General features: G+C 40.6%; 1 protein-coding gene across 1 annotated transcript in view; it reads left to right on the forward strand.

The window, feature by feature from the left end:
• Positions 1-715: 715 nt before the first annotated feature.
• Positions 716-25972, forward strand: part of st6galnac3 (ST6 (alpha-N-acetyl-neuraminyl-2,3-beta-galactosyl-1,3)-N-acetylgalactosaminide alpha-2,6-sialyltransferase 3) — a 63873-nt gene continuing 38616 nt past the window's right edge. The window contains exons 1-2 of the mRNA XM_076295242.1: positions 716-890; positions 23595-23789. Coding sequence (XP_076151357.1) covers positions 873-890; positions 23595-23789 — 213 coding nt within the window. The 5' untranslated portion in view covers positions 716-872. The remainder of the gene's footprint in view (positions 891-23594; positions 23790-25972) is intronic.

The raw sequence follows: 25972 nt of genomic DNA on the forward strand, positions 1-25972 counted from the left end.
TAAACAACACAAAGAAATGCTCAATGATATCGACTAGGGTATCTGACATTTCACCAAATTTCCATTTCCTCACAATATTGATTGCCAGAAAGTTATCTCAGCACTTAATTTATGTGTTTTGTGCATTTAATTATGTGCACTGTTTTGGAAATCTTGGGCACGCCACTATGAGTAATACACTCACGACAAAAAAAAAAAAAAAACATTTTCCAAACCGTGATAGTTTCCATTCCCATTGTTTGAAGTTTCAGAACAGGTATAAACAAAGATTGCTTGTTCAAATCTGATGGATCATCAAGATGCAGTGGGCTTGTGTTGTACAACATTGATAAGTAAATAGGCCTATGTTCCATGTAGGCCTAGACTATGAAACATATCTCTGGTCTTCAGAATTCATATTAGAAGATTAAATATGTGTCATTCATGTTTGTAATGATGATCAAAAATTCTAACAATTCTAAACAAGTACTACTTTACAATAAAGTAATAACTGTGTTATCTTGCAGATGAGTCAACTAAATTGCATTAGTGAATAGCCTACCAGGTGTGTGCATTATTGGGTCCCTGAGCTGCTACTCCACTGGTCTGTCAGAGGCTCCCAGCCAGAATCAAGAATCAAGATGTCACGTGACTCAGGGGGCGGGGCTTCAGCTCCCATCAGCCAGTAGCTGTAAACGTCAACCAGGATCTCTGCAAAGGAAAGAAGACATGAATAGCGGAACGCACAATATTTACCGTTATGATTAACAAGATAACATCAGAAACGCGTGGCGCTTATGAATAAGAGCAGAGTAACAAAGACCAGGCCGTATTTTCGGCTGTTGCGATAAAGAATCTGCCCAGCATCTTCGGCTTTACGTTGATCATTGAGTATGGCCTGGATATGGAAGGTAAGTCTGTCTATTCAAGAATGTGCTTGTGGAAAAAGCAGGCGTCTGCTATATATACGATCATTATGTTGTTTTCACATGTGATAAGATCGGAAATAGGTGTCATGGAGTAACTCATGCTGTTGTTATGCTATATAGCCTATTGGTGCTATACGTGACACAGTGTTTCGCATCGGCTCTGAGGTATCGTCAGGAGCGGATACAGAGTAGCCTAATAATGAATTTAAAATAACGGCTTCGTTCCATCTCGTTCAGAGGGTCGTCGCCATGTAGGCATCTGCTACGTGTATTAAGAGCTGTTCACTTTAACCCTTACCACTAGACTATAGTGCTCTTGAACTGTTATTGAAATGTGTTGTTTGTTTATGTTGGTAAATATTCAAGTTGACTAAAATCAGTAGGGCATACATAATTGGAGACGGAGCTGTTTGTTGTAGCCTAGTTATAGCGGAAGTGTTAAACCACCAACTCGTAGGGCCTATCCACTTCAGCATAATGTGTTCAGTTTCATGTTGTCACAAACTTTAAGTCTACCTTCTACATTTCCGTAATCATCAGGTTTTCCCTATACGAATAGGCCTATAGCCTTAACTTATAGGCCTAGCGTGTTGTCTGAAGTTACAGTGTACACAAAAACAAGCAAAAATGACTTTTTAAATGTATGATTGCATTTCATTATTGTACCCATGCTGAATATTTCACACTGGCATTAGAGTATTGATATATTTTCTTGATCTATTGGTTATTGTTTTATTGATCATCATGTAGCCTAATGGCACTATTAGAATACAAGAAAGAGTTTTCATGTGCACTAAAGGCACAATGAAACTGATAAAACAGCATCGGAGGCTTTATGATCACCATGACCACCATTGGAGGCTTTATGATCACCAACATTGGAGACGTTATGATCACCATGATCTTGTTTTCTATACATAACATCTGATATAGTGCGGGCCGCTGATTTCTCCAGAATAGTTGCAGGAAGCTTTCTGTGTCACTTTTCTTTTCAGTAGTCATCCTTAATCGCTCCTAATTGGGGGTATGAGTCTGTCTCAAATATGTCGGAAACAATCCTTTTGTGGATTCGCATGTTAATGTTCTAATTCAGAGCCAGTGAGCTGTGTAAAGATGTGAGGCCTCGGCTGGACAGCCACATCCACACATTTAAACGGCTCATTCTACCCACATAACTGGTTATAAGGAATTATTCACCAGTCTGGCTGCTTGGAAGAGGAACTCAGAAATATGGACATAGCAGACAGAAACACATTCTGAGATGTATACTCTGGTATGCACACACACACACACACACACACACACATACAAATATGCTCTCACACACGCACACTGTGTCTCTCTCCCTAACCAAAACACACTGCCAGTGAGAGACTAGTTAAGGGAGGAAAACAATGTTCTCATTTACCATTTTATCAGCTTTTTATCAGGGAATCAGAAGGCGCCAGGGCATTTAAACGTGTACGTGGAGGGGAAATGGGTCAGAGGGTCTGTTCCAGTTCCCAATACCCAAAATAATGAGCCAATGAAAGAATGGCAGTGTTGTCCAACTCACCCCATTAATTATTCACAATAGCTGAGCAATAACACCAAGAGGATGCGTTCAGTTTGGGGATGGAAGATCGACTGTGTTTGTAGGCAGAGTTCACTGAAAACTTGTAACACATCCAGTGAAGTTGCATAGGTCATGTTGGTTAATGGTAAACTGAATAAAATGGCCAATTAAATAAGTTTTATTTTTCCAAAATAAAGTGCAATTTAGTACAGACATCATAAAGCTTTAAGGGATCAGGCTCCATAGAATATGTGGTTTGTGCAGACGATAAAAAAAAATGTGTAGGCCTACAGTACGTCTCCTCCTCACAACTGTGATATCCATGCCTTTCATTCAGCTAGCCAACACATATGTAGTGACCATCCATACCCATTGAAATGGTCCTGGATCTGTTGCTGTGTAGGTACATTGCCGTTGGGCGAGTGTTGTATAATTTGACCATGCTCTATAAACATGGTTTATCGCCATCAAGCAAAAAAGGTCCACATTATGGTACTCACAGATAATTGCACATGATCTGTCCCTTATGCTGCGCAGTTAAAGAGGCAACTATATTTAGCCACAAGTTTAGAACGTTGATTGTGTAAAAGAAAAGGCCTTTGGTATGAATGCCTTTTGTTCCTGCTCACAAAAGAAGGTAGAGAAGGGAATTTTAATGTGAGAAAGTTATTTTGAAGCAGAAGCTGACAGACCAAACGAGTCATGAAAGAGTCTTTATTTAGTGGAAAAGTATAGTGTATTTTGTTGTACTCTGTTGCACTGCGTGCAGTGTACACAGATAAACAATTCATTTTGAAATGAAGTGATTTTTGATGATATTTTATTCAAATGTGAACTGGTGGGTATGAGCTCCGGGTGTGCATGCTCAGCTCCATTGCTATTCATAGGGACGTGTGCCCTTTGCTTTGTAATGGAAATGTGACCTCCATGTCGATCAGTCAGAGTCTGATCTTTGCCTGATCAGCTTGTCTTTGCTTTTATAATGAGCGATCAACATGCTTTGTCTCTGCTTTCCCAGTTCCACTTTGATGATATTTCCTTTCTGGTTTTCTGCTGATTGAAAAGTTTTTGTTTGTTTTTGTTTTTGTTTCGTTAACTTTAATGTTACCCCATTAATGTTTCCTCAGGTATGTAGGTACAGTATATGGCTTCTGTACTGATGTTTTCGTCTGTAGTTAACTTGTCGCAGTCATTACAGTGCATGGAAATGCACTGTTCTGTTATCCCAAGTCTTCTTCTTCTTATTATTATTATTATTATTATTATTACAGTGCATGGAAATGCACTGTTCTGTTATCCCAAGTCTTCTTCTTCTTCTTCTTCTTCTTCTTCTTCTTCTTATTATTATTATTATTATTATTATTATTATTACAGTGTTCTGTTATCCGAAGTCTTCTTCTTCTTCTTCTTATTCTTCTTCTTATTATTATTATTACAGTGCATGAAAATGCACTGTACTGTTCTTCCTAGGCAACAACTTATTATTATTATTATTATTCCGCTTACCACTTTTTCCGTACGCAATTTCTCTTCACAGTTCAACTTAGAAACTTTGTTCAAACTTTGTCACGTAGGTCTTCAAACGGACAGTCTACTCTTAAACTATCATTAAACTATCTATCTATTAAACTTTTAAACAGGCAACACTTCATATTTCATGAAAGACATTATATCTCCATTTCTAGAAAAAAACAGCGATTTTGATGAAAACTAGCCACTGTTTAGCTTGGGATTTCTCAGGAACAGAGGCGTGTAGAAATACACTGAGAGCTTAAAGTCTCACCTTTTAAACGAGCCATTGTATGTGTTCATAGCTATAACACAGAATATGCTGTGGCAGTACAAAAATCATCAACAGTGGTCTAGATTGCTGGCACTCTAGGACAAAGCTTCCGAAAACAACTTGGCATTCAATGAGTTAAACTATCAACTTTTATTAACTCATTGAGTGCCAAAAACGTAATATTACATTTTCCTTCCCATGCATTGAGTGCCAAAACCGTAATATTACGTTTTTAGCTTTTTTTTTTAATTACGAAACTAGACACTCTAATACACCTTATATGTGATTTTGGGAACTCTGTGATGAATGGAAATGAAATATATGACAATCGTGAAACTCATGAAAACGCACAATCTGGACATTTTATCTGGACATTTTATCATAACTCGGTTGCCGCTTTGGGGAGGCCTTGACTGGAGCTAAGAATGGTTTGTATATCAAATCTATCATGACCAGATTTACCCCATCCAGCAGGTCTCAGGTCAGCTCTTTGCCTCTGATGAAAATGTAGGCAAACTGGCAAAGTTTTGTAAAAGCACTCAGTATTACAATGTAACAACTAGGTAGGTACCCACAAATACATAATGCAAGTACAATGATAGTACCTGATAGTACATGTTGTTACACAGGTTGTACCACTGTACCTAATTAGGTAGGTACACTGTCACAGCGACACATTAAAATATAGTGTTACCAAAGTTTGTTTTGCATTTTATGTTAATATACAGTATGTTTATATTTTCATGCACTGGTAATTTCCTCGAAATTACATTTTCTAGTTTCCCTTGATATCTTTGATTCGTTCTGGCCTGCTGTACAACAAAGACTTTGGGCATTCCCTTTGTTTATACTGTATGCTGTGTTTTTGAGACAGGCTCAGTTTGCCAACTGAAAGTGTCATAGCAATGCTATTTTGACTGAAGACTGAAATGTAAGAGCCAAGAGATGTCTATGGCCTCAGACCAGCAGACAGATCTTCCGCAGTTCTCTTAGGATTAGGAGGTCAGCGAACAGCTGGTTTAGTCACCATGTCTTCACATTTGATCCCAACAAGCCACGCATTCCCCTCTAGAAAAGTAGAAAAGTCTAATACACACCATTAAGACCAACCTGGACACGGCCCAGAGGAGTCCTAATCGCTCACAGTCAATATCCTACTGGACTGGGCTGCCCTTTGCATATTAAAAATGAGCATCCGTTTGCCTTCAGCGCTGGTGGGAGTTGGCTTAACCCAGTCCAACTGCATGTTTGTGAGCCAGAATTGGATGGTGAATCAGGAAGCGTATAGTGGAACCAGCTAGGGACAGGAGCGACATCTCATTTTAAGCATAATCTGGTTTGGAGTGGTTGCGGTTGTACTATGTGTAAGTAGCTTAGGCGGAATGTGAGGAGGCCAGGAGATATTGTCATCAGCTGGTCCCTCCGCTGTCTGTTTGGGGCGATTTTTCACTCAGATCGGAGCCATTGGAGAGCCCCGCTCTGGCAGGCGGTTAAGATGGGGCTGGAGTTTCACCTATCACTGGGCTATGGTGTAAGAGGCCCGCATCAGCCGAGTCACCGTATGAGGGAGGGTGCCGTGTCGGTCAACAGTTTGTCGTAATTTGAAGCTGCTTTGAAGCTTTGAAGTCAACAGAGAAACTGCTTTAACAGGTTGGAGCACAAACTGTAACTACTGACATTTAATGAAGAAACATGCTTTTTATTGCTTTGTTTCAATAAAAAAAAAAATATTCACAGAGACTTGAAGTTTCCCTGGTATGTCAATCGCAGTTCTGTTCAGTAGCACATATTGTGTAGACATATCTTCACTCGATAAGAAGCGAGCTCCATCCATGTGTGCTCATTTGATTTCTGATCCCAAGGAGCGTGTGAACTCTGCTGGGCATCCCGCATGGTTGATCCTGCCTGGTGCTGCCCTTGAACCAATGCGGAGCACAAGCAGAAAATCCATCTAATTGTATTAGTGTTATCCAGTGGTCGGCCTAGCTTGCTACATTCCCAGCTCTCTCCAGTAGAGAAGCTTGTTCTTATAGATACTTTTCATGTTTCAGCCTTTATTTTGGTTTGTAGGCCTATATTACTTCTTTACATGGTAGTTTGGGGTCAAATTGCCTTGAAATAGAGGAAGTTAGCCTCACTTATATGCCTATGGTATGCTTGTGCTTCAGTTGAAATTTATTTTAATATGAATGTGTGTGTATGTTTGTTTTGGATGATCTAAAAGCCATTTTCAGTGTATTTTTTCTGTATTACCTCTCGCGGCAGACAGCAAAAATTGGACCAGTGCTACCAGTTGCTGCTCCACTTTTGGGGTGGAGCATTGCTCCTGTTTTGTCCCCTATAAGCTCTGAGTGTGAAAGGCGCCGAAGTGAAAACAGAGAAACTTGCCGTCGCACACACAGCGCTCAGGCATCTGCTCTGGGTGCATCTGCCTTAGGCTGCTCTGGTATTGCACAATTAGTAATATGTGTGCATGTTGGGCAGAAAGTGGCCATTATGAGCTCAGCGAAGGCTGTGATAGCCCTCCACCATGGCTCAGGTGTGTGTAGGTCGAGGATGAGGATATGTGTAAGACATCCTTCCTGCTGGAGACTGAGAGTGAGCTCCAAAGTGCAGATCCCCTGTATAGTGAACCATCAGTGGATATTTCCAGGGTAATTTTGTCCAATTGCCATCTTTGTATCTCCTGTGAGGCAAATAGCCTGAGAGATACCGTATGAAAGCTCTGCCTGCTGTGTTAGCCTTTACAGAATGCCACCTACCTTTACTCACTATAATGATACAGAATTATCATTTCTGCACAACTTGGTATCAAGATTCAAATTTCTTTTTATTGTCATTCCAAAAAACACTTCAGGAAGTGCAGTGTATACAAAAGTACATTGCATAGGACCACCATAAAAACAGACATAAAAAACACCATCAGCATCTAGAATGTTTAATTAATTAGTTATTAATAAATAAATAAATATGGTGTAGTAAAAATATGATATATAAATAAGATGGCTAGTAATTATACATATGACTGATGTAGAAATATGTGTAAACACATATGCCACACATATCCATACATGTACATACATGTACATGTATTCTATGCACACATACACACATCTATACATATATACCCACATACATGTATATACACACACACGCATGCATACACAGGGTGCGATTTGTGTAAAAACCAGAGGGGGGTATGATTTTGAATAAGTTTGTAACCCCCCCCCCCCAAAAAAAAAAAAAAAAATGAACGAACGATTCATAGCCTAATGTCATGGCTAATAAATTCATACCCCATTTTAGTTTTAGTTTACCGTGGTGTATGACTTTAAACAGCGAGTGTGCTTGGTATGATGATCAGCTCCTCTAATGCAGGGTAGGACTACGTTTTGCATACAAATTCACCTTGTTCTTGCCCCATCAGAAATGACTCCTCTACTTTTGCTGCCTCCATCCTTTCTGTATTTGTTGTGTAAAAAAACGTTGTATTTGATGGCACTGAAGTCTTAAGTTAGTGAATTGGCTAACAGTGTTAGTTGGTAACCAAATAGCCTACACATTGCGCTACACGCTGCGTAGGCTACGTGCATTCTCTCTCCTGCTGATTTGCGTTCAGTAGCCAAGTGCGTAATATTGCAAAAGTTGAAAAAATAAATGTGTTTATTGTAGCCTACAGAAAATAAATAGCCTATCATACTGTCAGTTAATTGCCTACAGTGCAGTGAAGAGTTTGGAGAGTAAAGTTATAGGGCAACTTGAAGTTTTATGAAAATAATTTACGAACCAGAACATAAAGACCATCAAGCTTCTATTTCTTGCAGCTGTTAAAACACCCGCTAGATAGTTTAAATACCCACCAACATTCGTTTTCGCAGTACAGATTATTTCTAAAAGTTATTTGTCTACTAGGCCTAGCCTACTGGCTGATTTATCAAACGAGTGCTTTCTCGTTCGTCCTCCGCAAACTACAGGTGTTTCGGTAGAGAGCCATTGAATAAGCGATGCCAAGCAATTTCTGTAACACTTTTTGTGACATTCAGCAAATATCTCCTCATTTAATGTAAGTTCCTTCGGACAATAGGCCTACATTCTACTATACGTGTAGTTGTCCTCCATCTCAGTTGCATCAGTTTTCTAATTTTGAAGGTTCTAAAACATTATTATGCTTCACTGAATCCTTCTCGTTTTCTTTCATTTGTCCAGCTAACTTTTCCATTGAAACTAGCCATTTATGATGGATTACACACTCGACATTCTGAAATGTCCTGCACGATCCTTCCACTGCTATGCGGATGACACACAAATCTACACGCCCCTGAAACATAACGACCCCCAATCGTTTACACTTTTATTAGCTTGTCTAGAGGACATCAAAGCCTGGATGGCTTTACATTTTTTACATTTTAATGAAAATAAAACTGAGGTCATAGTCTTTCGGCCCAGTGCTGCTTGGGACACACAAGGTGACTTAGGCCCCCTTGAGCCATTTACTAAAGATACTGTAAAAAACCTTGGTGTAATGTTAGACTGTAATTTTAATTGTTAGACTGTTTAATTGAGAAACAGATAAACACAGTATAGTCCAGTCATTTTAAGCCAAAATAGGGGTCAAGGTTGAACAAATTGCAACACAAGCAAACTTAATTGATTTTGAATCCTCAATATGTCCTGAGTAAGGGAAAAAAAGCCCCGAAGAATCCCGATAGGGGAAAGTTTCGAAAAAGACCCAAATATACCCTATTCATGCGCCTATACAGTATTTTTGTCACGTGAATAGGGGAAAAAAATTAACCTTCACATATCACCATGAAAATTACTGAGTTGATTACTTACATCAAGACAAACAAAACATTTATTATACGTTTTTTGAAATTGTTTGTTAACATGGGCAAACAGGGCATAATCTAATTATGTATAGTTAATTTGTATACCACAACGGAGCTAATAGTGCAGGCAAAGGTCTGACCCAAAACTAATTGCAACAGAATTTATTTTCACATTTTTATATTTCAATTGGTGATCTTTACACCAAAAGACCATGACAATCCAGTTGGTGGAAATATATTAAAATTAGGGTTGTTTTATGCATTATTCTTCAGCAAATACTGACAAAACTGTAATTAGAATGTTGTAGAATACACATTCTAAAGAATATCTGACCCCATCTAACTTAACATGGAATTTTAGAATCTTGCATTGTTGAGGAACATTCTTTTATTTTCAAAGAGTGAATTCCTTTGGCTTATTTCAGACTGGTTTGTTGCAAATTGGTGTCTATTTTACATTGTGGCCCTTTGAATCAATGGAAATGGTTGTTGAATCTTTAAATAGAGCCAAGTGGGTTTTTGCATGTAAGTGTTCCACAATGTGTAATCTGTACAAACACATAGGCATTATTCAGCCTAGGAAAGTGGTTTTGGTGTTTACATAATCTGATTTAGAGGTCACTGAAACATACAGTATATCACAAAGTATCAGTCCATCATTTTGCAAGTCTTATAGTAATTGACCTCTTGCCCAGGGGTTGACTGATATACTGTCTGTCCAATCAGAGGGGCCTGTATGATGCCCCTTTACTTTGCACAATTTTTGTCTAAAACAATAATCGGACTGCACAGTATGTTTATGTTAGTGAATGCAGGAAAATTGTGAAGGCAAAGTTGAAGATGGACATGATCATGTCCTAATTTGACAGAAGGGTGCAGATGGGATAACTGCAGTTAGCCTCCAAGTGACTCTATTGTTGTGACATCTGGCAAAAATGCTATACTAATAAATATAGTTTAAGATTAATAATTAACAATGCATGCCTATGCATGGGTCATGGTTTTACCAAAGTCATAGAACAGTCAAAACTATACATATTCTTAAAGTATATGCACTGTACATGAAATATAGCATCAATCAACTTATGTCCCATCTTCCTCCATACCATGCATAACACATATTCCTCTATTCTGTATAGGCGAATCAAGTGAACAGCTGATACATGTTGGCCTGCACTATTAAGGGAAACACATTAAACACCCTAAACTATATATTTTCTATAAGCATATACCCTCTAGATGAGATATAATACCAGTTAAGACATGTATTATCTTCCTCCATGCCTTGTACAATTTGTTTGTCAAATGTTGCAATTAGTTTTGGGTCACTATACATTAGCTATACATAATTACATTATGCCCTGTTTGCCCATGTTAACAAACAATTTCAAAAAACTTATAATACATTTTCTGTTTTTCTTGATGTAAGTAATCAACTCAGTAATTTTCATGGTGATATGTGAAGGTTAATTTTTTTCCCCTATTTGCGTGAGAAAAATACTGTATAGGCGCATGAATAGGGTATATTTAGGTAGCCTCGTGAGACCATCCTGATCTCGCGAGCTTCAGGGTTTCACTCGCAGATCAGTCTGGATACTTTCCGTTAAAGAAAATTTGGAGCAGTTCACCAAACGAACGTCCAATCAGTGTTGGCTTTGAGGCGGGTTGAGGTGTGACGCAACGAACAACATGACGGCATCCACAGAGATGAGCATAGCTATCGCGCAAGTTTTATTCAAATTAGAAAGTATTCCTGGGTAAACTGTGAAGCTATGAGTCTCAGCCATGCAGCTGGGAGGAATGAACGACACAGACATCCTCCACGGCTGATTCCAGTTCATAATGGAGGAATATAATATCTTCAGAAGTGTAGGGCCTACCGTGAAAACTTGATGGGAATTGTCGTTGATTAGGTTCATAAATGGTAAGTTAAAACATCTTAACGTTTGTCACGTTACCTAACTTAATTGTATGTTAAACGGCATTAGAAGAATACTTTGTTCATCTAATTGGTTGATTTGGCCCGTCGATAACCAACAAAGGTGGTGATAGACAGATGGTTTATCCAATCAGCTAACCAGTATGTCCGCCCCTTCCCAAAAGTTCTTCAATGAAAAGTTCCCAGATGGATATGCGGAGCAAATCCATCTGGCGGAGTCAGGTTAATATTTAGGTCTTTTTCTTAACTTTCCCCTATTGGGATTCTTCGGGGCTTTTTTTCCCTTACTCAGGACATATTGAGGATACAAAATCAGTTAAGTTTGCTTGTGTTGCAATTTGTTCAACCCTTTCTCCTAAAATGACTGGACTAGTAGTAAGATCTAGCTTCTTCCAGTTAAGGCTTTTATCCAAGGTTAAGCCTTTCTTATCCCTCAAAAACGTTGAGATTGCTATTCATGCTTTTATTTCTTCCCGCCTAGATTACTGCAACGCCCTAGCCTGGCGGGCCATCCTATATCATTGAAATGTATAGTCTGGAATCGAATCATTCACCTGCTTAATCCACGGGGCGGGCAGAGAATTGTCTTTCAAACTGCCTAGGCATGCAATAGGCCAGCGCTACGACCATATCCGTATCCGGTCGGCAAAACGGCAAATACATCCTTCTTCGAAAGGAATGACTTAAGTGCATTGTGTTGCTCTACTTTCAAAGAAAAGCACAAGTCCAACTCCTCCAAAGTTGACGCCAACGCCGATTCAAACAACCGCTCTTCGTTCGCCATAGCCACCTTCCTTGTTGTTCACCGTCGCAGGATGTCGTTATCCTGTTAAGCCCGCCTTAAGACTCTCTAACGAAATAGAGCGCTGTGATTGGAGAACATCCACGGTGTTAAGCCAAAAGAAATTCCTACGGTTCGATACTAGACGTACAGGCTGAGCAAATTAATTTGCCGCCGCTAGGGTGCGTCTAGATTTCTAGGCTAGCAACGCCCTATATGTGGGCATTAGCTGTTCCTCTTTGTCCCGCCTTCAACTTGTTCAGGACGCTGCAGCCCGCCTTCTAACCAAAACACGAAGGTGTGAGCATATTACACCAGTGCTTGCAGCCCTTCACTGGCTCCCTGTCCGTTTTAGAATACATTTTAAAGTTATTTTATTTGTTTTTAAATCTTTACATGGTCTGGCCCCACTGTACATAGCAGATCTCCTGAAGGTGCAGACATCCTCTAGGGCTTCTAGGTCTGCTGACCAACTCCGGCTGGTTGTGCCTCGTTCTAGGCTAAAGAGCAGAGGGGACCGGGCTTTTGCGGTGATTGCACCAAAGCTCTGGAACGAGCTGCCCCAACATATACGCCTGGCTCCCTCCTTGAGTGTTTTTAAATCTCACCTAAAAACCCATTTTTATGCCCTGGCGTTTAACACAGTCTGATTGTCTTATGTATTTATTTGTTTGTTTGCCTGTAAATATTGTGATCCTCACTTGTTGTTGTCTTTTTTTTTTGTTGTCTACCAAGTCGTACTTTTTGCCTGTCCAGCACTTTGGTCAGCTGCTGTTGTTTTTAAAGTGCTTTATAAATAAACGTGACTTGACTTGACGATCAAGGCCAAATAAAGTTATCACGCAGCCACTGTGTCAGCAGCATGAGTGCTGACGGTGACGGTGCGTTTCTGATGTCAGATTATTATGTAGGCTAGCCTACTAGACTGTTCTCACGTTGCAGCGCTTTACTTATATGAAGTAGCATTAATCAATATGAGGGGCAGAGGGGGATAAATGTTGTCCCCCAGGTAGGGATAGGAAAACCAGAGGGGGGGAAATCCTCACCATCCCCCCCTACAAATCGCACCCTGTGCATACATCCCGACATGTTCCACATTATCTCAATAGCACATGCATCTTTTTCTGTATTGCCAAGATCCATAGACACCATCAGATACTTCACCATATCTGCTGCACATAATGCACCAGTCATCCACGGATCTTTTAGCGTCTTTATTGTTCCTTCTGCTGATAGATAAAGTGTGTGTTCAGTCTGTTTCAATAGTGCTTGTATTACTGTTAATTGGCTGGAGTTTACATAGAGGAATGTGAGGAAAGCATGCTGGGTAGATATTACTCTGCAGCCAGCATTGTTTCTCCTCGGATAAGCCAAAGTGGAGACTTTGTTTTGTCCATCAGCACAGCAAGCAGTTTGAGTCATCTGGCACAATCCCTGCTTGGTTGGAGGTTAGGAGGATCAGGCGCTTGGCCATTGTTGGTTAATCTTTGAAAGCATATCCTGGAGCCTCACGAAGGTGACAAAAGGAGTGTAAGTGCACAAAAGACAGTTGTCCTTTGGACTTTAGATAGTTTTAAATAGGCTCTGGATAAACTCCTGGTGATTTAGGGCATCTAGAACATACAGTAATGATCATGATCATTGCCACTGAACTGTGTGCTTTTGTGTAATATGAGCTAAACAGCAATGATAGACCCACAAATCCTTACACAACATGTATTCCCAAACTCCTTTTACTTTTACCAGAAACTTTATGGAAAGTAAACACTCCTTTCTCTTTAAACTGTTTATTGACCAATGTGTCAGTAGACAGCATCATGATTCAGACTACAACACACAACAAGAACAATCCAATATGTCGCTGCAGTCTATATCACCATGTTCATGGAGCTAAAATGAATCACAGAACTATTTTTGCTTCTCCCTAGTAGCCGGTCAAAAGGTCAGAGCACATCTTGTTGCAACTTCTGAAATGTCAAACACAAAACATAAAACAAAACCAAAAACAGGGTCAAACAGTTGACTCTTGAGTACACTTTACAGTAGTGACCTGTGTGTGTGTGTGTGTGTGTGTGTGTGTGTGTGTGTGTGTGTGTGTTTGTGGAGGCAAGGCTCCTGTGGTCGTAGAATACCAATTAGTCTCCTCTGTGTTCCCCCTTGCCAGCCGGCTTCCTTCCTGCCCGTCCCTTTCTCTCCAGCCATTTGGAGCTCCAAGAATCAGGGTCAGGAGGCCTCGGCTTCCATTTGAGGCACTCCATGGTGTAGGCTTCACTAATGTGTAGTTTAAACATTAGTGCTCTGCATTGCCACTTGACACTTACACCTAAACTCTCTCTCTCTCATATATTATATGAGAGAGAGAGAGAGTTTAGAAAACAAGTTATTCTGGTTCTTCCTTATTGTTGTTATCTGTTGTGTAATAAAGATATTGTGGAATATAACACACGTGATAGAGATGATAAAAGAATATTGTGGCCTTATAAAGGCCTTTTAAAAAGTATCTCCTGACATGCCTTCTTTCAAAAGCACTCTCATGTCTGATGGTGTTTGGTAATCTGGCATGTTGGTATTTGCATCAGGCTAAGTGGTGGGCAGGTCGTAAATGGCACTCCTGACTGATGGTTTAGAGGGAGCATTATAATTGTGCTCTGCACTGACAGCTTTTTAAAACACAGAGTCCCCCTCACACAGCAGCCCAGTACCTCCATCGTCCCCCTTCTGTCCAGCAGGGAAGTCACAGAGCCCAGTCCTGCATGGACGCCCACGTGATTCAGGACCCTGGCCCTATACCTTGTGAAACATTTCTCTGTCAATATACTTGTGAAATCTTCTGATGGTGTTAAACCTTCCCTACACTTTGCTATAGTTGCACACATTCCGTATAAAACACAGACAAAATACTCACCCATCAATTCGGACTGTTTCACTGTCTCTTCCAGTTCCTCAGAGGTTTGCTGTAATGAAGTTGTGCAAGTTTGGTCGCTGAATGACAGAATGGAAAGAGACACAGAAAAGCCTTTTTCCTGCCAAAACACGATCGTAAATAGTTTACCAGCACTGTTTGGGTTCTATTTCCATCTCAAATAGAAAAGTCCTGTAAAAGTCAGTAAGGCTATGCCTGTCAAGCCTGCACAAGAACTGACCACTGTGTTTTACATCTATCTTCAAATGCCAGATGCCACACGCAGAAACTTTTCCAGATTTTATTTCAGCATGGACAGTGTTGAGGTTAGATGCCTTGTTTGATGTCCTTCAGCATCTGCACTGACCAATGTTAATCTCCATTAATTCTCCTGAAAACAACATTCTCAAAGTGCACAGCGCAGGTGCGTGTACTGTATTTGGGTGGGACTTTACCAGTATTAGTTCCATGCACATCACATCCTCTGCACAGATGGCGAGGTACATACCGTGGTGCCGTTTCCAGAACAGGGTGTCCCAGATCCTAACTGGGGATAAAACTGCATGCATTATGTCAACAAGCTGGAGATGAGCTGCAGTGCAGGCACTCTTCCTGGTCCCTTTTCAAAACCTTCCGTGGGAATCACAATAATCAGAGGTGTGTTTGGTCTCCTGTGGGCATGTGGCAGAGCAGTGGATTGAGGGCTAGATTTCAAAGGAGCTGGGGTGGTTGCATCAGGGTAGTGCCCTACAGACTACAGATTGTTAAGCATCACAAAGTTGCATTTGCATTTCACACACACACACACGTGATAAGAACAAAAATCAAGGAAGGAGCTCGCTCTTCAAAAATGTCTTCAAAAAGAGAGTTTCACATTAAAACGTGATTTATTGGCTCACCAGACTATACAGGTAAACTAAAGTGCAAGTGCAAACATTTCGGGTGACCCCATCCTCAGTGCAAATTCCCAGCAATCAGAGTTCACAGCATATAAAGGACATGACATTATTAACAGGATTCAAATGGACCAATCACAGTATACTTGACCAAACACTCAATTAGCAATCAATTAACATGCACACACACATAACGTGCACACACACACACACACACCCCAACAGGTTGTTTTGTATATGTTATACTGAATGTGGTTTCAATATAAATACAAATACAAATATAAAATATAAATATTTTATATTTGGAGTCACGTTTGCTCGATGTGGTGTCCACATATTCAGCCAAATACATTTTTCTGACTAGTGGAGAAATCTAGTTGTTTGTCTGTCTGTTGATGTTATTATGGTATAAGCATATGTATTTACCAGTGATTTGATGAGCTGATCTCTTATCAGTCTTATGGAGCACTACTGCTGTGTTTTCTGTTTAGCTCACTCCCAAAGCAGAGGGTCTGCCATGCCCAAACTCTGTGTCAGGACCAATTGTCCCCTCATGGCTGTAAATTGGCTGTTCAATTACTTGTTTTGATTGCCCTCCCTTTTGAGCTTTGACAGGACAATTAATACGGCCTCTGTGTGTGCTGAACGTCTGCCTAATGTGGACCATCTAGACCACCTTAGGCACTGAATTAATTTCTCCTTGGCCTGTCACGCACAGAGCTTTCATACTGCATTTGTCTGGCTGCTTCTGCTGTGGTCATCTTTTCTCCTCTCATGGTTATTTGTGTGGGTGAGCTGAAAAGTTTGGGCCTGTGGAGAATAATAACGTAAGAATTTATTTGGGTCCCCACATCACCCAGCTGCTCTCTGCATTGCTGCAGTCAGTGTTTTTTAGCTAGTGCTCCGCAGTCCCTCCAGACAGCCCAGACTTGACATATGGTGGCAGCAGAGTTATGCCAAAACAGCAGTGAAAGTCCCAGCATTTAATCCAGGACTTAAGGATTATGCTCTGTTTGACATCAGATACAAGTAAGCATCTTTGTAAGTAGCAAAGAGTGGCACGTGACCCACTTTAGCTGCAATTTTAACTCTGACTGCTCAACACGAGTCTCTCGCCTTTCTCTTCTCATACACGCCAGCACGGCACACGTAAATCAAGCATTGTCAAGTTCGGTCATTGTCCCTTTAAGAAAGACCATATAAGAGCAGTAACTGCACGTGTTATCAGAGGGGGCAGCATCCAACTGATGTGTCATATAAGCAGGACTGCATCTGCACTGACCTGATTTAAGCAGATCTTATCGAAGAGCCAGAGCATGTCTGGCCTGGTGTGAGTTCAGCCGCATCACTTTACATTACTGGAATTAACAGGGAAACATGGAGGAAAATAGCAAATGCAGGGGTCTGCTCCATGTGCTTGTAAAATGCATTATGATACTGTGAGTACAGTACACTGCCAATTAAAGTTGTGCATTTTATTTCCTTATATTTTAATTACATTAATTTAATTGTATGAATTATAATAGAAATAAGGTAGGCTTACATTTAGAAATAAAGTTAAAAAAAATGAGGAAAGCAGATTATAGTAATGGATTTATGGATTAGTGGGAGCATATACACCTACATTTATGAACACTGCTGTGTCCCTGTTGCTGTAGTAATTTTAATTATAGTCATCTGCAGCGCTAATGAAAGACTTATTTCAGCAGACTGAAATATCATGCAATTTGCTCTTGTGGGACATAAAAGAAATGTCTTGCCTCAGTGGTTCAGGAGAGAAGGGGAGGAGAGCTGGAAGAGGCATCAGAACCTGGGGAGGGAGGGAGGGAGAGAAAGAAAGAGAGAGAGAGAGATCCCCTATGGACAATTCTGAGATTATATGGTATGACTACCTGTCTGATACCACAAAATGTTACTCTCCTCCCCCTATATATTACACATCTATACATTACTTTGATTTTGTTTCCATATTAGCAAAACTAGTGAGTCATATTGAAAATTAATATCCCCACTTCACCTGAGATACTTTCAGAAACCATTTGACGAGGCATTCAATCCATAATAGTTGCATTGGCTAAAATGGCTTAAAACCAACAGCTTATTTTTTAAAAAGGTTTGCTGTTTGTCTATTTATCGGCATCACCCCCCTACGGAATGGATTATGCATTTATATTGGCCAGTCATACAATAGAACAGAAAAAAAGCCCTAGTAAATATTTTTTGAACCCCCCCACTTAATTGAAATTGGATTTTAAGTGCTCTCACACCAGAGTCTGGGAGGCGGTTCACAACAAAGGTAGCAGTTTTGCAATGCAAATGCAATTTTCTCTCTCTCATTGTTGTGGTGGTTCAAAGTAGCAGCAATCTGCTCTTCCCTTTGCATGTCGGACTCATTTCCTCTGCTTACTGTGATCAGGAAATCATCATGATCTGATGTTTACTGGGGGGATTGATTTACCGGTAGTCTAGTTGAAGTCTCTCAACTAATTTGGCTCACTCCAAGATGTAGATCTTACCTTTCTCCAGGCAGCTTCCTATTATGTGAGATGGGAAGAAAAGGAAATTAATTGGCTTAAAGCCTTGCAGCTTCCAGCTTATTCACTTTTAGTAGATGCTGAGCAGAAATGGGTATGCTGGCCAAAACAGCTTAAATGCATTTGTAGTCGCTGGCGACTTTTATGTTCAAAATGTAATTTGTGTGTTATAAAGTGAGTTTTGGTCTTGTTCTTCGTCTATGTGCATTAATTTACTGGAGACCCTGAACAGAAATACCAACATTTGTAGAATTACTGAATTCAGTGCTGTGTATTTAAAGAGAGAGAGAGAGAGAGAGAGAGAGAGAGAGAGAAATGATAATGAAAGACCAGTCCAGATGCAGCTGTCAATTAACCTGATATATTGGGGTTGTGTCAGTGATGACATTGTCTAATGCATCAAACAGTCCCTTAGAATAAACTGATGTTTGAGATGCAAAATAGTATTCCAAAATTTGTATTCAAGCTTTTTGCCATTAAATACTTACTTGATTACAAGAATACTGAAAAGATTTGAAAGCCCTCCATCAGCTGTCAGAGTGTCATTGCTATCAGCATATTGCAACAGTGCTGGTTGTTGTTATAGGCAGTTTTGTCAGGAGGGGACATCGCTTAGTGGAAGGGGGGTGCATCCCTCAGTATCCCTTTCTTAGTTGTTGCTGGTGTAATGAAGTGTCATCAGCCAACTTGATGTTGTTGTTATGTTGCATCAGATTCAAAAAGAACGCTTGAGATTCTGCCCCCTACTCAGACGCAATCAGCTGTAAGGTGGCACACAATATGCAACTTACATTAAGGGCCTTGGTTTGGAAGTGGAAACTCTATTGCCGATAATGGAAAATTTCACTGAGGCGTGGATTTTGGATGTACAGTAGGCGTGAGAAGAAAGTCAGCACAAGTTGATGACCAAAATCTCCTCTTTTTGTGTCAGTTGACAGTAGCATGTGCTACATTCAGTAATCAACCATTATGGATTTCTCTGTGCAAGATGGCGGCGACAGGAAGAAGAACTTAGGTAATGCACTAAGTATATATACTCTTTTGATCCCGTGAGGGAAATTTGGTCTCTGCATTTAACCCAATCCGTGAATTAGTGAAACACAGCACACAGTGAGGTGAAGCACACACTAATCCCGGCGCAGTGAGCTGCCTGCAACAACAGCGGCGCTCGGGGAGCAGTGAGGGGTTAGGTGCCTTGCTCAAGGGCACTTCAGCCGTGGCCCACTGGTCAGGGCTCGAACCGGCAACCCTCCAGTTACAAGTCCAGAGTGCTAACCAGTGGGCCACGGCTGCATTGACTGCAAGAGTCCTTTTTTATACACGTTCTGTACACTTACAAAGTTAAAGATATTTTTTTTGTCTGCAGGGACCCTCTCCACAGTGGCACAGAAGTGTAATGATAATTTGAGCCTTGTCAGTGGCTTAAAGTAGCAATTTACTTTGAAGTTGCAAATTTGCCCCCAAGTTATGGCTATATGCTATTTTGTTGCAGTGCATATTCTGGTCTTACTCAAAATTACTCAGATTAACGTTGTTAACATTTCCAACAACAGTTTACACGTGTTATCATCTAAAAATAGACCATAGGTTGTTGTTAGACCAAACTGTTTTTGTTCTCCTTTTCTTGACTTTCCTTAGGCCAAGCGTTTTGATGCTCACATTTACCCAGAGGAGAGCCGTGCTTCTGAGTATTCTCAGGTCACTCATTCCTCATACCTGCTGCCCCTCAGGCCTCAGACGCCCTCTCCTGCTGTTAAATAGCTCTCAACTACGAATAACTCCCAACTTTACAGAAAGAAATCCAATTCCCCCAGTCCCTGGATGATGTGTCTGCAGAATGATGATGCTCCTGTGTCTGGGGTCTCAATGATGCTCAGCTCTCGTCCAGCCAGCAGGGATCAATACCTGCCCAGATGAGGCTGGGCCAGCTCTATGAATAGCAACATCCGCTACGGCTGCCCTGTTCCTGTCAGCTACAAGTTTACCCAGAAGGCTAGCAAAGCTACAGGTGTCAATACTCTCCACTCGTGTCATAAAATCCTTCTATGTTAACCTATAAAACTTCATGGTATAGTATATATCCAGTTGAGTTCCTGTTACCTTGAAAAATGTCTTAGATAATGGAAAATACATAGGATAAGCACAGGAAAGTGAGTAGAAATGCAAAATGGTTAATAGTTGAGTGCAGTCTATGTGACTCCATATTAAAAAGCTGTTCCCAAACTTATTGTAGTGTGTATGCTAAAGTCACACCTTGAATGTCAATAGCTTAGAATCATGATCACATAATGTACTGCACTGTATTTAAGAATGTTTTTTTTTTACATTATATGAAGATTAGATTGTATAGAGTACAAAATATAAGTACAATTCTGATTAAATATATATGTACCAACGTTTTAAAGTTTTCTAAAACGTGGCATTGAATGTATAAACAGACTGAGATGAATGAATGAAATGAAAGTGAATTGAAAGTGTATTCTGCCTGACAGGCACACAGAATATTTAAGTTGTTCGTGCTTGTGCATTTAGCATATATGGGTGAAAAGGGAGTTTTGCACAAACACATAGGATGAAAAGAATTTATAGCCATTGATTAGGTATTCCGGCATATCTATGAAAACAGCGCAGGTCTGTTTTGCAGTAAAAATTACCGCTTTTTAAAAACATGTAATCTAAATTGTAGTTAAATGCATCAATAAGAGAAACTTTTTTTTTTAAGTATATTTTTTGGGCTTTTTGGCTTTATGTGTATAGGACAGTGAAGAGTGAGACAGGAAGTAAGTGGGGGAGAGAGATGGGGTGGGACCGGGACAGTGCCGCAGGTCTGATTTGAACCTGGCTCCCCGTGGGCACTTGGACCCGTATACGGTATGAGCGCTGTAGCCTGTTGTGCCACAGCACCGCCCCAATAAGAGAAACTTTTTGGGGAAAAAAACGAATCAGTATTCAGAGCAGTTACTGTACTTCTTTTTATCATGTCAAAAGCAACACATGCTCACAGACACATTAGTATTTATTGATTTATTATTATACTATTTATTAGTAGTATTTATTTTTATGTAGACTATATGACTACTTTGATAATGTTTATTATTGTTAGTATTATTATTACTAATAATAAACTATTAGATTTCTACAAAAGTGTCTGCTAAGAACTAGAAGCATAAGCATAAACATAAACATAATCTCTTATTACACTTTCATGTCATCCACATTCCTTCAACTGCTATGAAATCTGTCATATGGTATTATAGTCTGTACATGTTATGTAGAGAGGCTGTGCAGTATCAGCAGAGATGACATGTAGGAGGCAGGGTGCAAACGGGATAATACTATATGTGTGCAGTACACAGTATAAGTGTCAAAACAGTGAGACATGGACACCGTGAGAGAATGGAGTCTGTGCCAAAATGTGCTGTGCAAATCTCATGGAAAAACACAACGTAGCACACATATGGGGCTGAAGAGAAATGCACCGGAAAACTGAACATCAGCTTGTCATGTCTCTCTGGCAAATGGTCGTCGGTGTGTGTTGTCCAGGGATGGCGCTGTTGCCCTCTGTGCGGCTGCCATCTCTCTCCTGTGAAAGGCCCTAATGGGGGAAATTGTGCAGAACACGACCCCGGAGATGATTATCCCCCTGATGGATAGGGGGATGATGAGCAGAGTCATATGTCGTCCATCTGGCCGCCAAGAGTCCATCCTGCCACCCCTCTGCACCCCTTAAAAGTCGCCCAGAAATTTGACACATCATTTTGCGGTGATTTGTGGCTGCAGATTTAAATCATCAGAGGAGAGGAAAATGTCTCTTTTTTTTTCTTCCTTTTTTTTTTTTATCAAGCCAGATGAGTGTAACAGCATTGTCCAGATGGTCAGCTTTTTCTCTCAACTGAAAATGCACCAGTTATGCCTCTGGAAGGTTTGCTTGCTGCTGCTGCTGCTGGGAAGCCCCCTAATCTTTTCCCACCACCATGTGGCTGCTACTGTGTGTGTCTGACACAGTGTCCTCCCACATGAGGAACTGCTGCTAATAGTTGTGTAATATGTTTGTATGTCTCCCAAAGAGCCAACCATGCAGTGTTTCATTTAATTTATGAAATATGAGTAGTCATCACTATTTTTTTTAACGATTTCACATTGGCTACTGTATGTTTTCATGTTAATGTTTTATGTTAATATGACAATTTTACATTTTCTCACATTTTTGGGATGACTAGGTTATGTACTGTAGGATCGGTGCTTTTATGCCATGATGCAGTATGATGTAACTACTCATTTCATACTGTATCATGAAGTAATGTTACAGCCTGAGCTGTAAATGGTCATTTTTGGTGCCAGTTCACAGTGTGTTTGATCTCTCTTGAGAAGCGCGGGTTGCTACCACCCTGCTACTTTTGATGTCAGAGATCTAAGCTCTGCCAGCAAGCAAAGGCAGTTTTGCTGATAGACACCCCATTATTCAAGTACGATTGAAAAGTAGATGGAAAACTTCATGCCATCAAACTACTTCAAAAGAGTCCGTGATTCCAGGGGGTTATCAGTCCTCGTCTATCAGAGAGCAAGCTCACCATTATGCAGAATGTTCAAATGTTTCTCATCTGGTGTGTGTGTGTGTGTGTGTGGTATATAAAAGCAGCTAACTATTGAAAATATCTCTGGAATCTCACAGGTAAAGGGGATGCAACAGTATATTATCACAGCATTATATTACAAGTATTAAAGCTATGTTGGTGGCAGTTTTTGAGTCTGTCAGTAAGCAGTACATAGATTCATCACTTCTTGAAAAGTTAAAATACATAATGATACAAACTTTTACAAACAAACTTCATTTTCAGGACTAAAACTTGTGTATGAAAAGAGTACAGTGAAGCTCTGAGGAGATGCCCTAATTTCTGCCATTCCTATTTTATAAAAGGACCTCTTTGGTGCAGACTTCTGCTGAAATGTTGCCTGATCAGGCCCTGTTCTAGCGCCTTATCCATCTTTCATCAGTCACCTGGCACTTGATTGTTCTGAGAGGTTCATATCATATCAGTATTCCTATAGCAAGCTCCCAGCATAGAGAAATAACACGGTTGACTGCAAGGCTTTGTGAGAAAAAAACGGAATTGAAGAATCTGTATGGATTTTCCAGCATCAACTATTCAGAGTGCGAGGGAATCACTCCTCATATCAGATGAACTTTGGAATGGGATTAAGTATTCAGTGACATTAAATAGCTTTATCCTCAATGGCTGTGGGGTTTTCAGGTCTTGCACAGATTGTTGAGCAGCGGAGCTGAGGCTTAGAAAGTCTTTGTTTGATGCCAACACATTTGCAGTGCATGTCAGTAGTTTGGGGGAGCCTCCTAGACTGGTTCTCAACAAACTTGGAAGTAAACTTTCACCAGAGTAAATGTCAACAGCAGGCTTGTGGCGTTTGTGCTTAATAATCTCCCCTCCAATCTCTCTCTTCCCATCCTCAGAGGAAGTCGGTCATCGCGACGGGCCTGATCGTGGTGGTGTCTCTCTTCGTGGTGGTGGTGAACTACTCGGAGAAGCCCTATGACCTGCTGCAGCCTGTGTTCGGACAGAGTTTCAGTGGCCATTGGATGTTTTCCCGGCAGCCTACCAAGACATACAAACCCCACCCAGGCTACGTCAGCATCCCCAAGCAGGAGGTAAAAAACAGACCCTTCCTCATCTACACACACACACACACACACATACAGGCCACTGCAGGCCATTGCAAGCATCTTCACCCATCACAAAGGGCAAATAAACTAACTATGAAAGCAAACTATCTCACATGGTTCAACGGAGTAGTGAGCTGTGGTTGTAATTATTATATATTGAAATTATATAAAAGCAGTGTCGTCACAAAATGTCTGTAGACAGCAGTGTCACCCCAAACTCGGAGCTCTGTGCTCTGTCTACCAGTCTACCCAGAGAATGTGGGACCAATGTGGCTGCAGGGGGTCAGAGAGTCTAAAACAAGTCCATGCTTTCGAATTCTCAAGGTCACTTGAGCCGTTGCCTGGAGCAAAGCGAATCTTTTGGCTTGCATGGCACTGTGGGAATGCATCCTCCAGGAGAGTGATTTATAACTACTATTAGCCAGATGAAAAGGGCGGTCAGAGGTGTTTGTGTAGTTAATTAATTTGCTTTCACTCATACCCGATGCATTGTTAACTTGGACAGAGTGTTACCCCCCCCCCCCTCCCAATCTAATTTAGTAAAGCCTGTGAAATGGGGACTGTTTTGAATAATAATGAATGAATGATTAAAACAATCTCTGTTTATTGGAATGGGGGCATAATTTTACATGAGCTAAAAGAGGGGATTGGAAAGGTCTACATTTTGCTGATGTTATCATCTCCCTTTTGGAGGAGGGTTCGCCAAAGGGGCTAACAGAGGTTAACTTTCAGCTCAGTAAGTCTTCCTCAGTAACTGGCAGTTTGATGGATCTCCCCTTTCCCATTGTTGATGTCAGTGTTGATACCGAACTGTACATGTATCTCCAAGCTCTTCCTGTGGAATACGTTTGATGGCTAGGATTTGGTCTTTAGGATGGGTGGTCTAGTGATTTGTTTTTTGAGCCTCCAGTGACAGACATCTACACAACTGTTGTCAAGCAGATGGAGAAGATATTCATAAGACTACCGCAATTCGTTTTGTTGATATTTTAGATTTAAAGAGAAATGTATTTACATTTTTAGAGCCCGAGCACCGAAGGGCGCAAGGCCCTATTGTTTTTGTAAGGATTATTATTTTTCATTCACTATTATTGTTATTCCACTTTTTTGCTTTCCTCTTTTTGAGGCGGTTAACATGGTCGGAAACTCTCGAAATTTGGCACACACGTCAGGTGTCACGCATCGCAGTTAGGTACAAGAGCTTGACCCCGGGCGTGGCCCAGGGACTCGCTAGCGCCCCCTTAGGTGACTGATCTCGTGGTTGCCATATATTTTGAGGTGGTTAACATAATCGAAAAGTCTTGAAATTTGGCACACACATCAGGTGTCACACAAAGCAGCTAGGTAAGTGCTAGGTAAATCTCCCCAAGATGAACAACTTTCGTATGTACAATGCATTAGCCACGCCCAACTGGAAGTGATGTATTTGGGATTTTGTGCAGACTAATATGTGATGAAATATGTGATGAATCATGATCCTAAAAGAGGTGCTTCCCATGGGTGAAAACGCATGAAATTTGGCACACACATCAACTGGTAGAGTGAATAGACAGGGATAAAAGCTTGGCACCGGGCGTTGCCCAGAAACTCCATAGCGCTCCCTTATGTCACTGTGACTTGTGGTTGGCATATAGTTTTAGATACACACCAAATTTGGTGGGTGTATGTAACTCCCAAAAACAAACAACTTTTGTATTAACATGCCATTAGCCACGCCCAAAGGAAGTGAGATAATTGAGATTTTGTGCGTTGTGGACATGATCAATTTTAACGTACTCCTCCTAGACGGTTGATCCGATTCATGTCAAAGTTGGTATACATGACGCCGAGATGTTCCTGATTATAAATTGTGAAGTTTTTTTTTTGATATGTTGTAATTTGACGAAATGTTCACATGCCCATAATGCATGTTTGGCATAGCGCCACAAACTGACAACAGAAAGAATGACAATTATACTGATGTCACATGATCAATTTGAACATACTCCTCCTAGACGGTTTGTCAGATTCATTTGACATTTGGCAAACATTATGCCAAGATGTCGCTGATGTTAAATTGTGAATGGATTTTTGAATGTTGTAATATATTTGATATGATTTTAATATCTCACCACATAAACAGGAAATGTGTCATAAATCACAGTGCATTGAATGAATGGTCTGAAACT

Source organism: Alosa pseudoharengus, unplaced genomic scaffold (assembly GCF_046254945.1).
Source record: "Alosa pseudoharengus isolate Yale_2024_CS ecotype anadromous, Long Island Sound unplaced genomic scaffold, YU_APseudo_1.1 YU_APseudo_1.1_scf_2, whole genome shotgun sequence".
Classification (NCBI taxonomy): Eukaryota; Metazoa; Chordata; class Actinopteri; order Clupeiformes; family Clupeidae; genus Alosa; species Alosa pseudoharengus.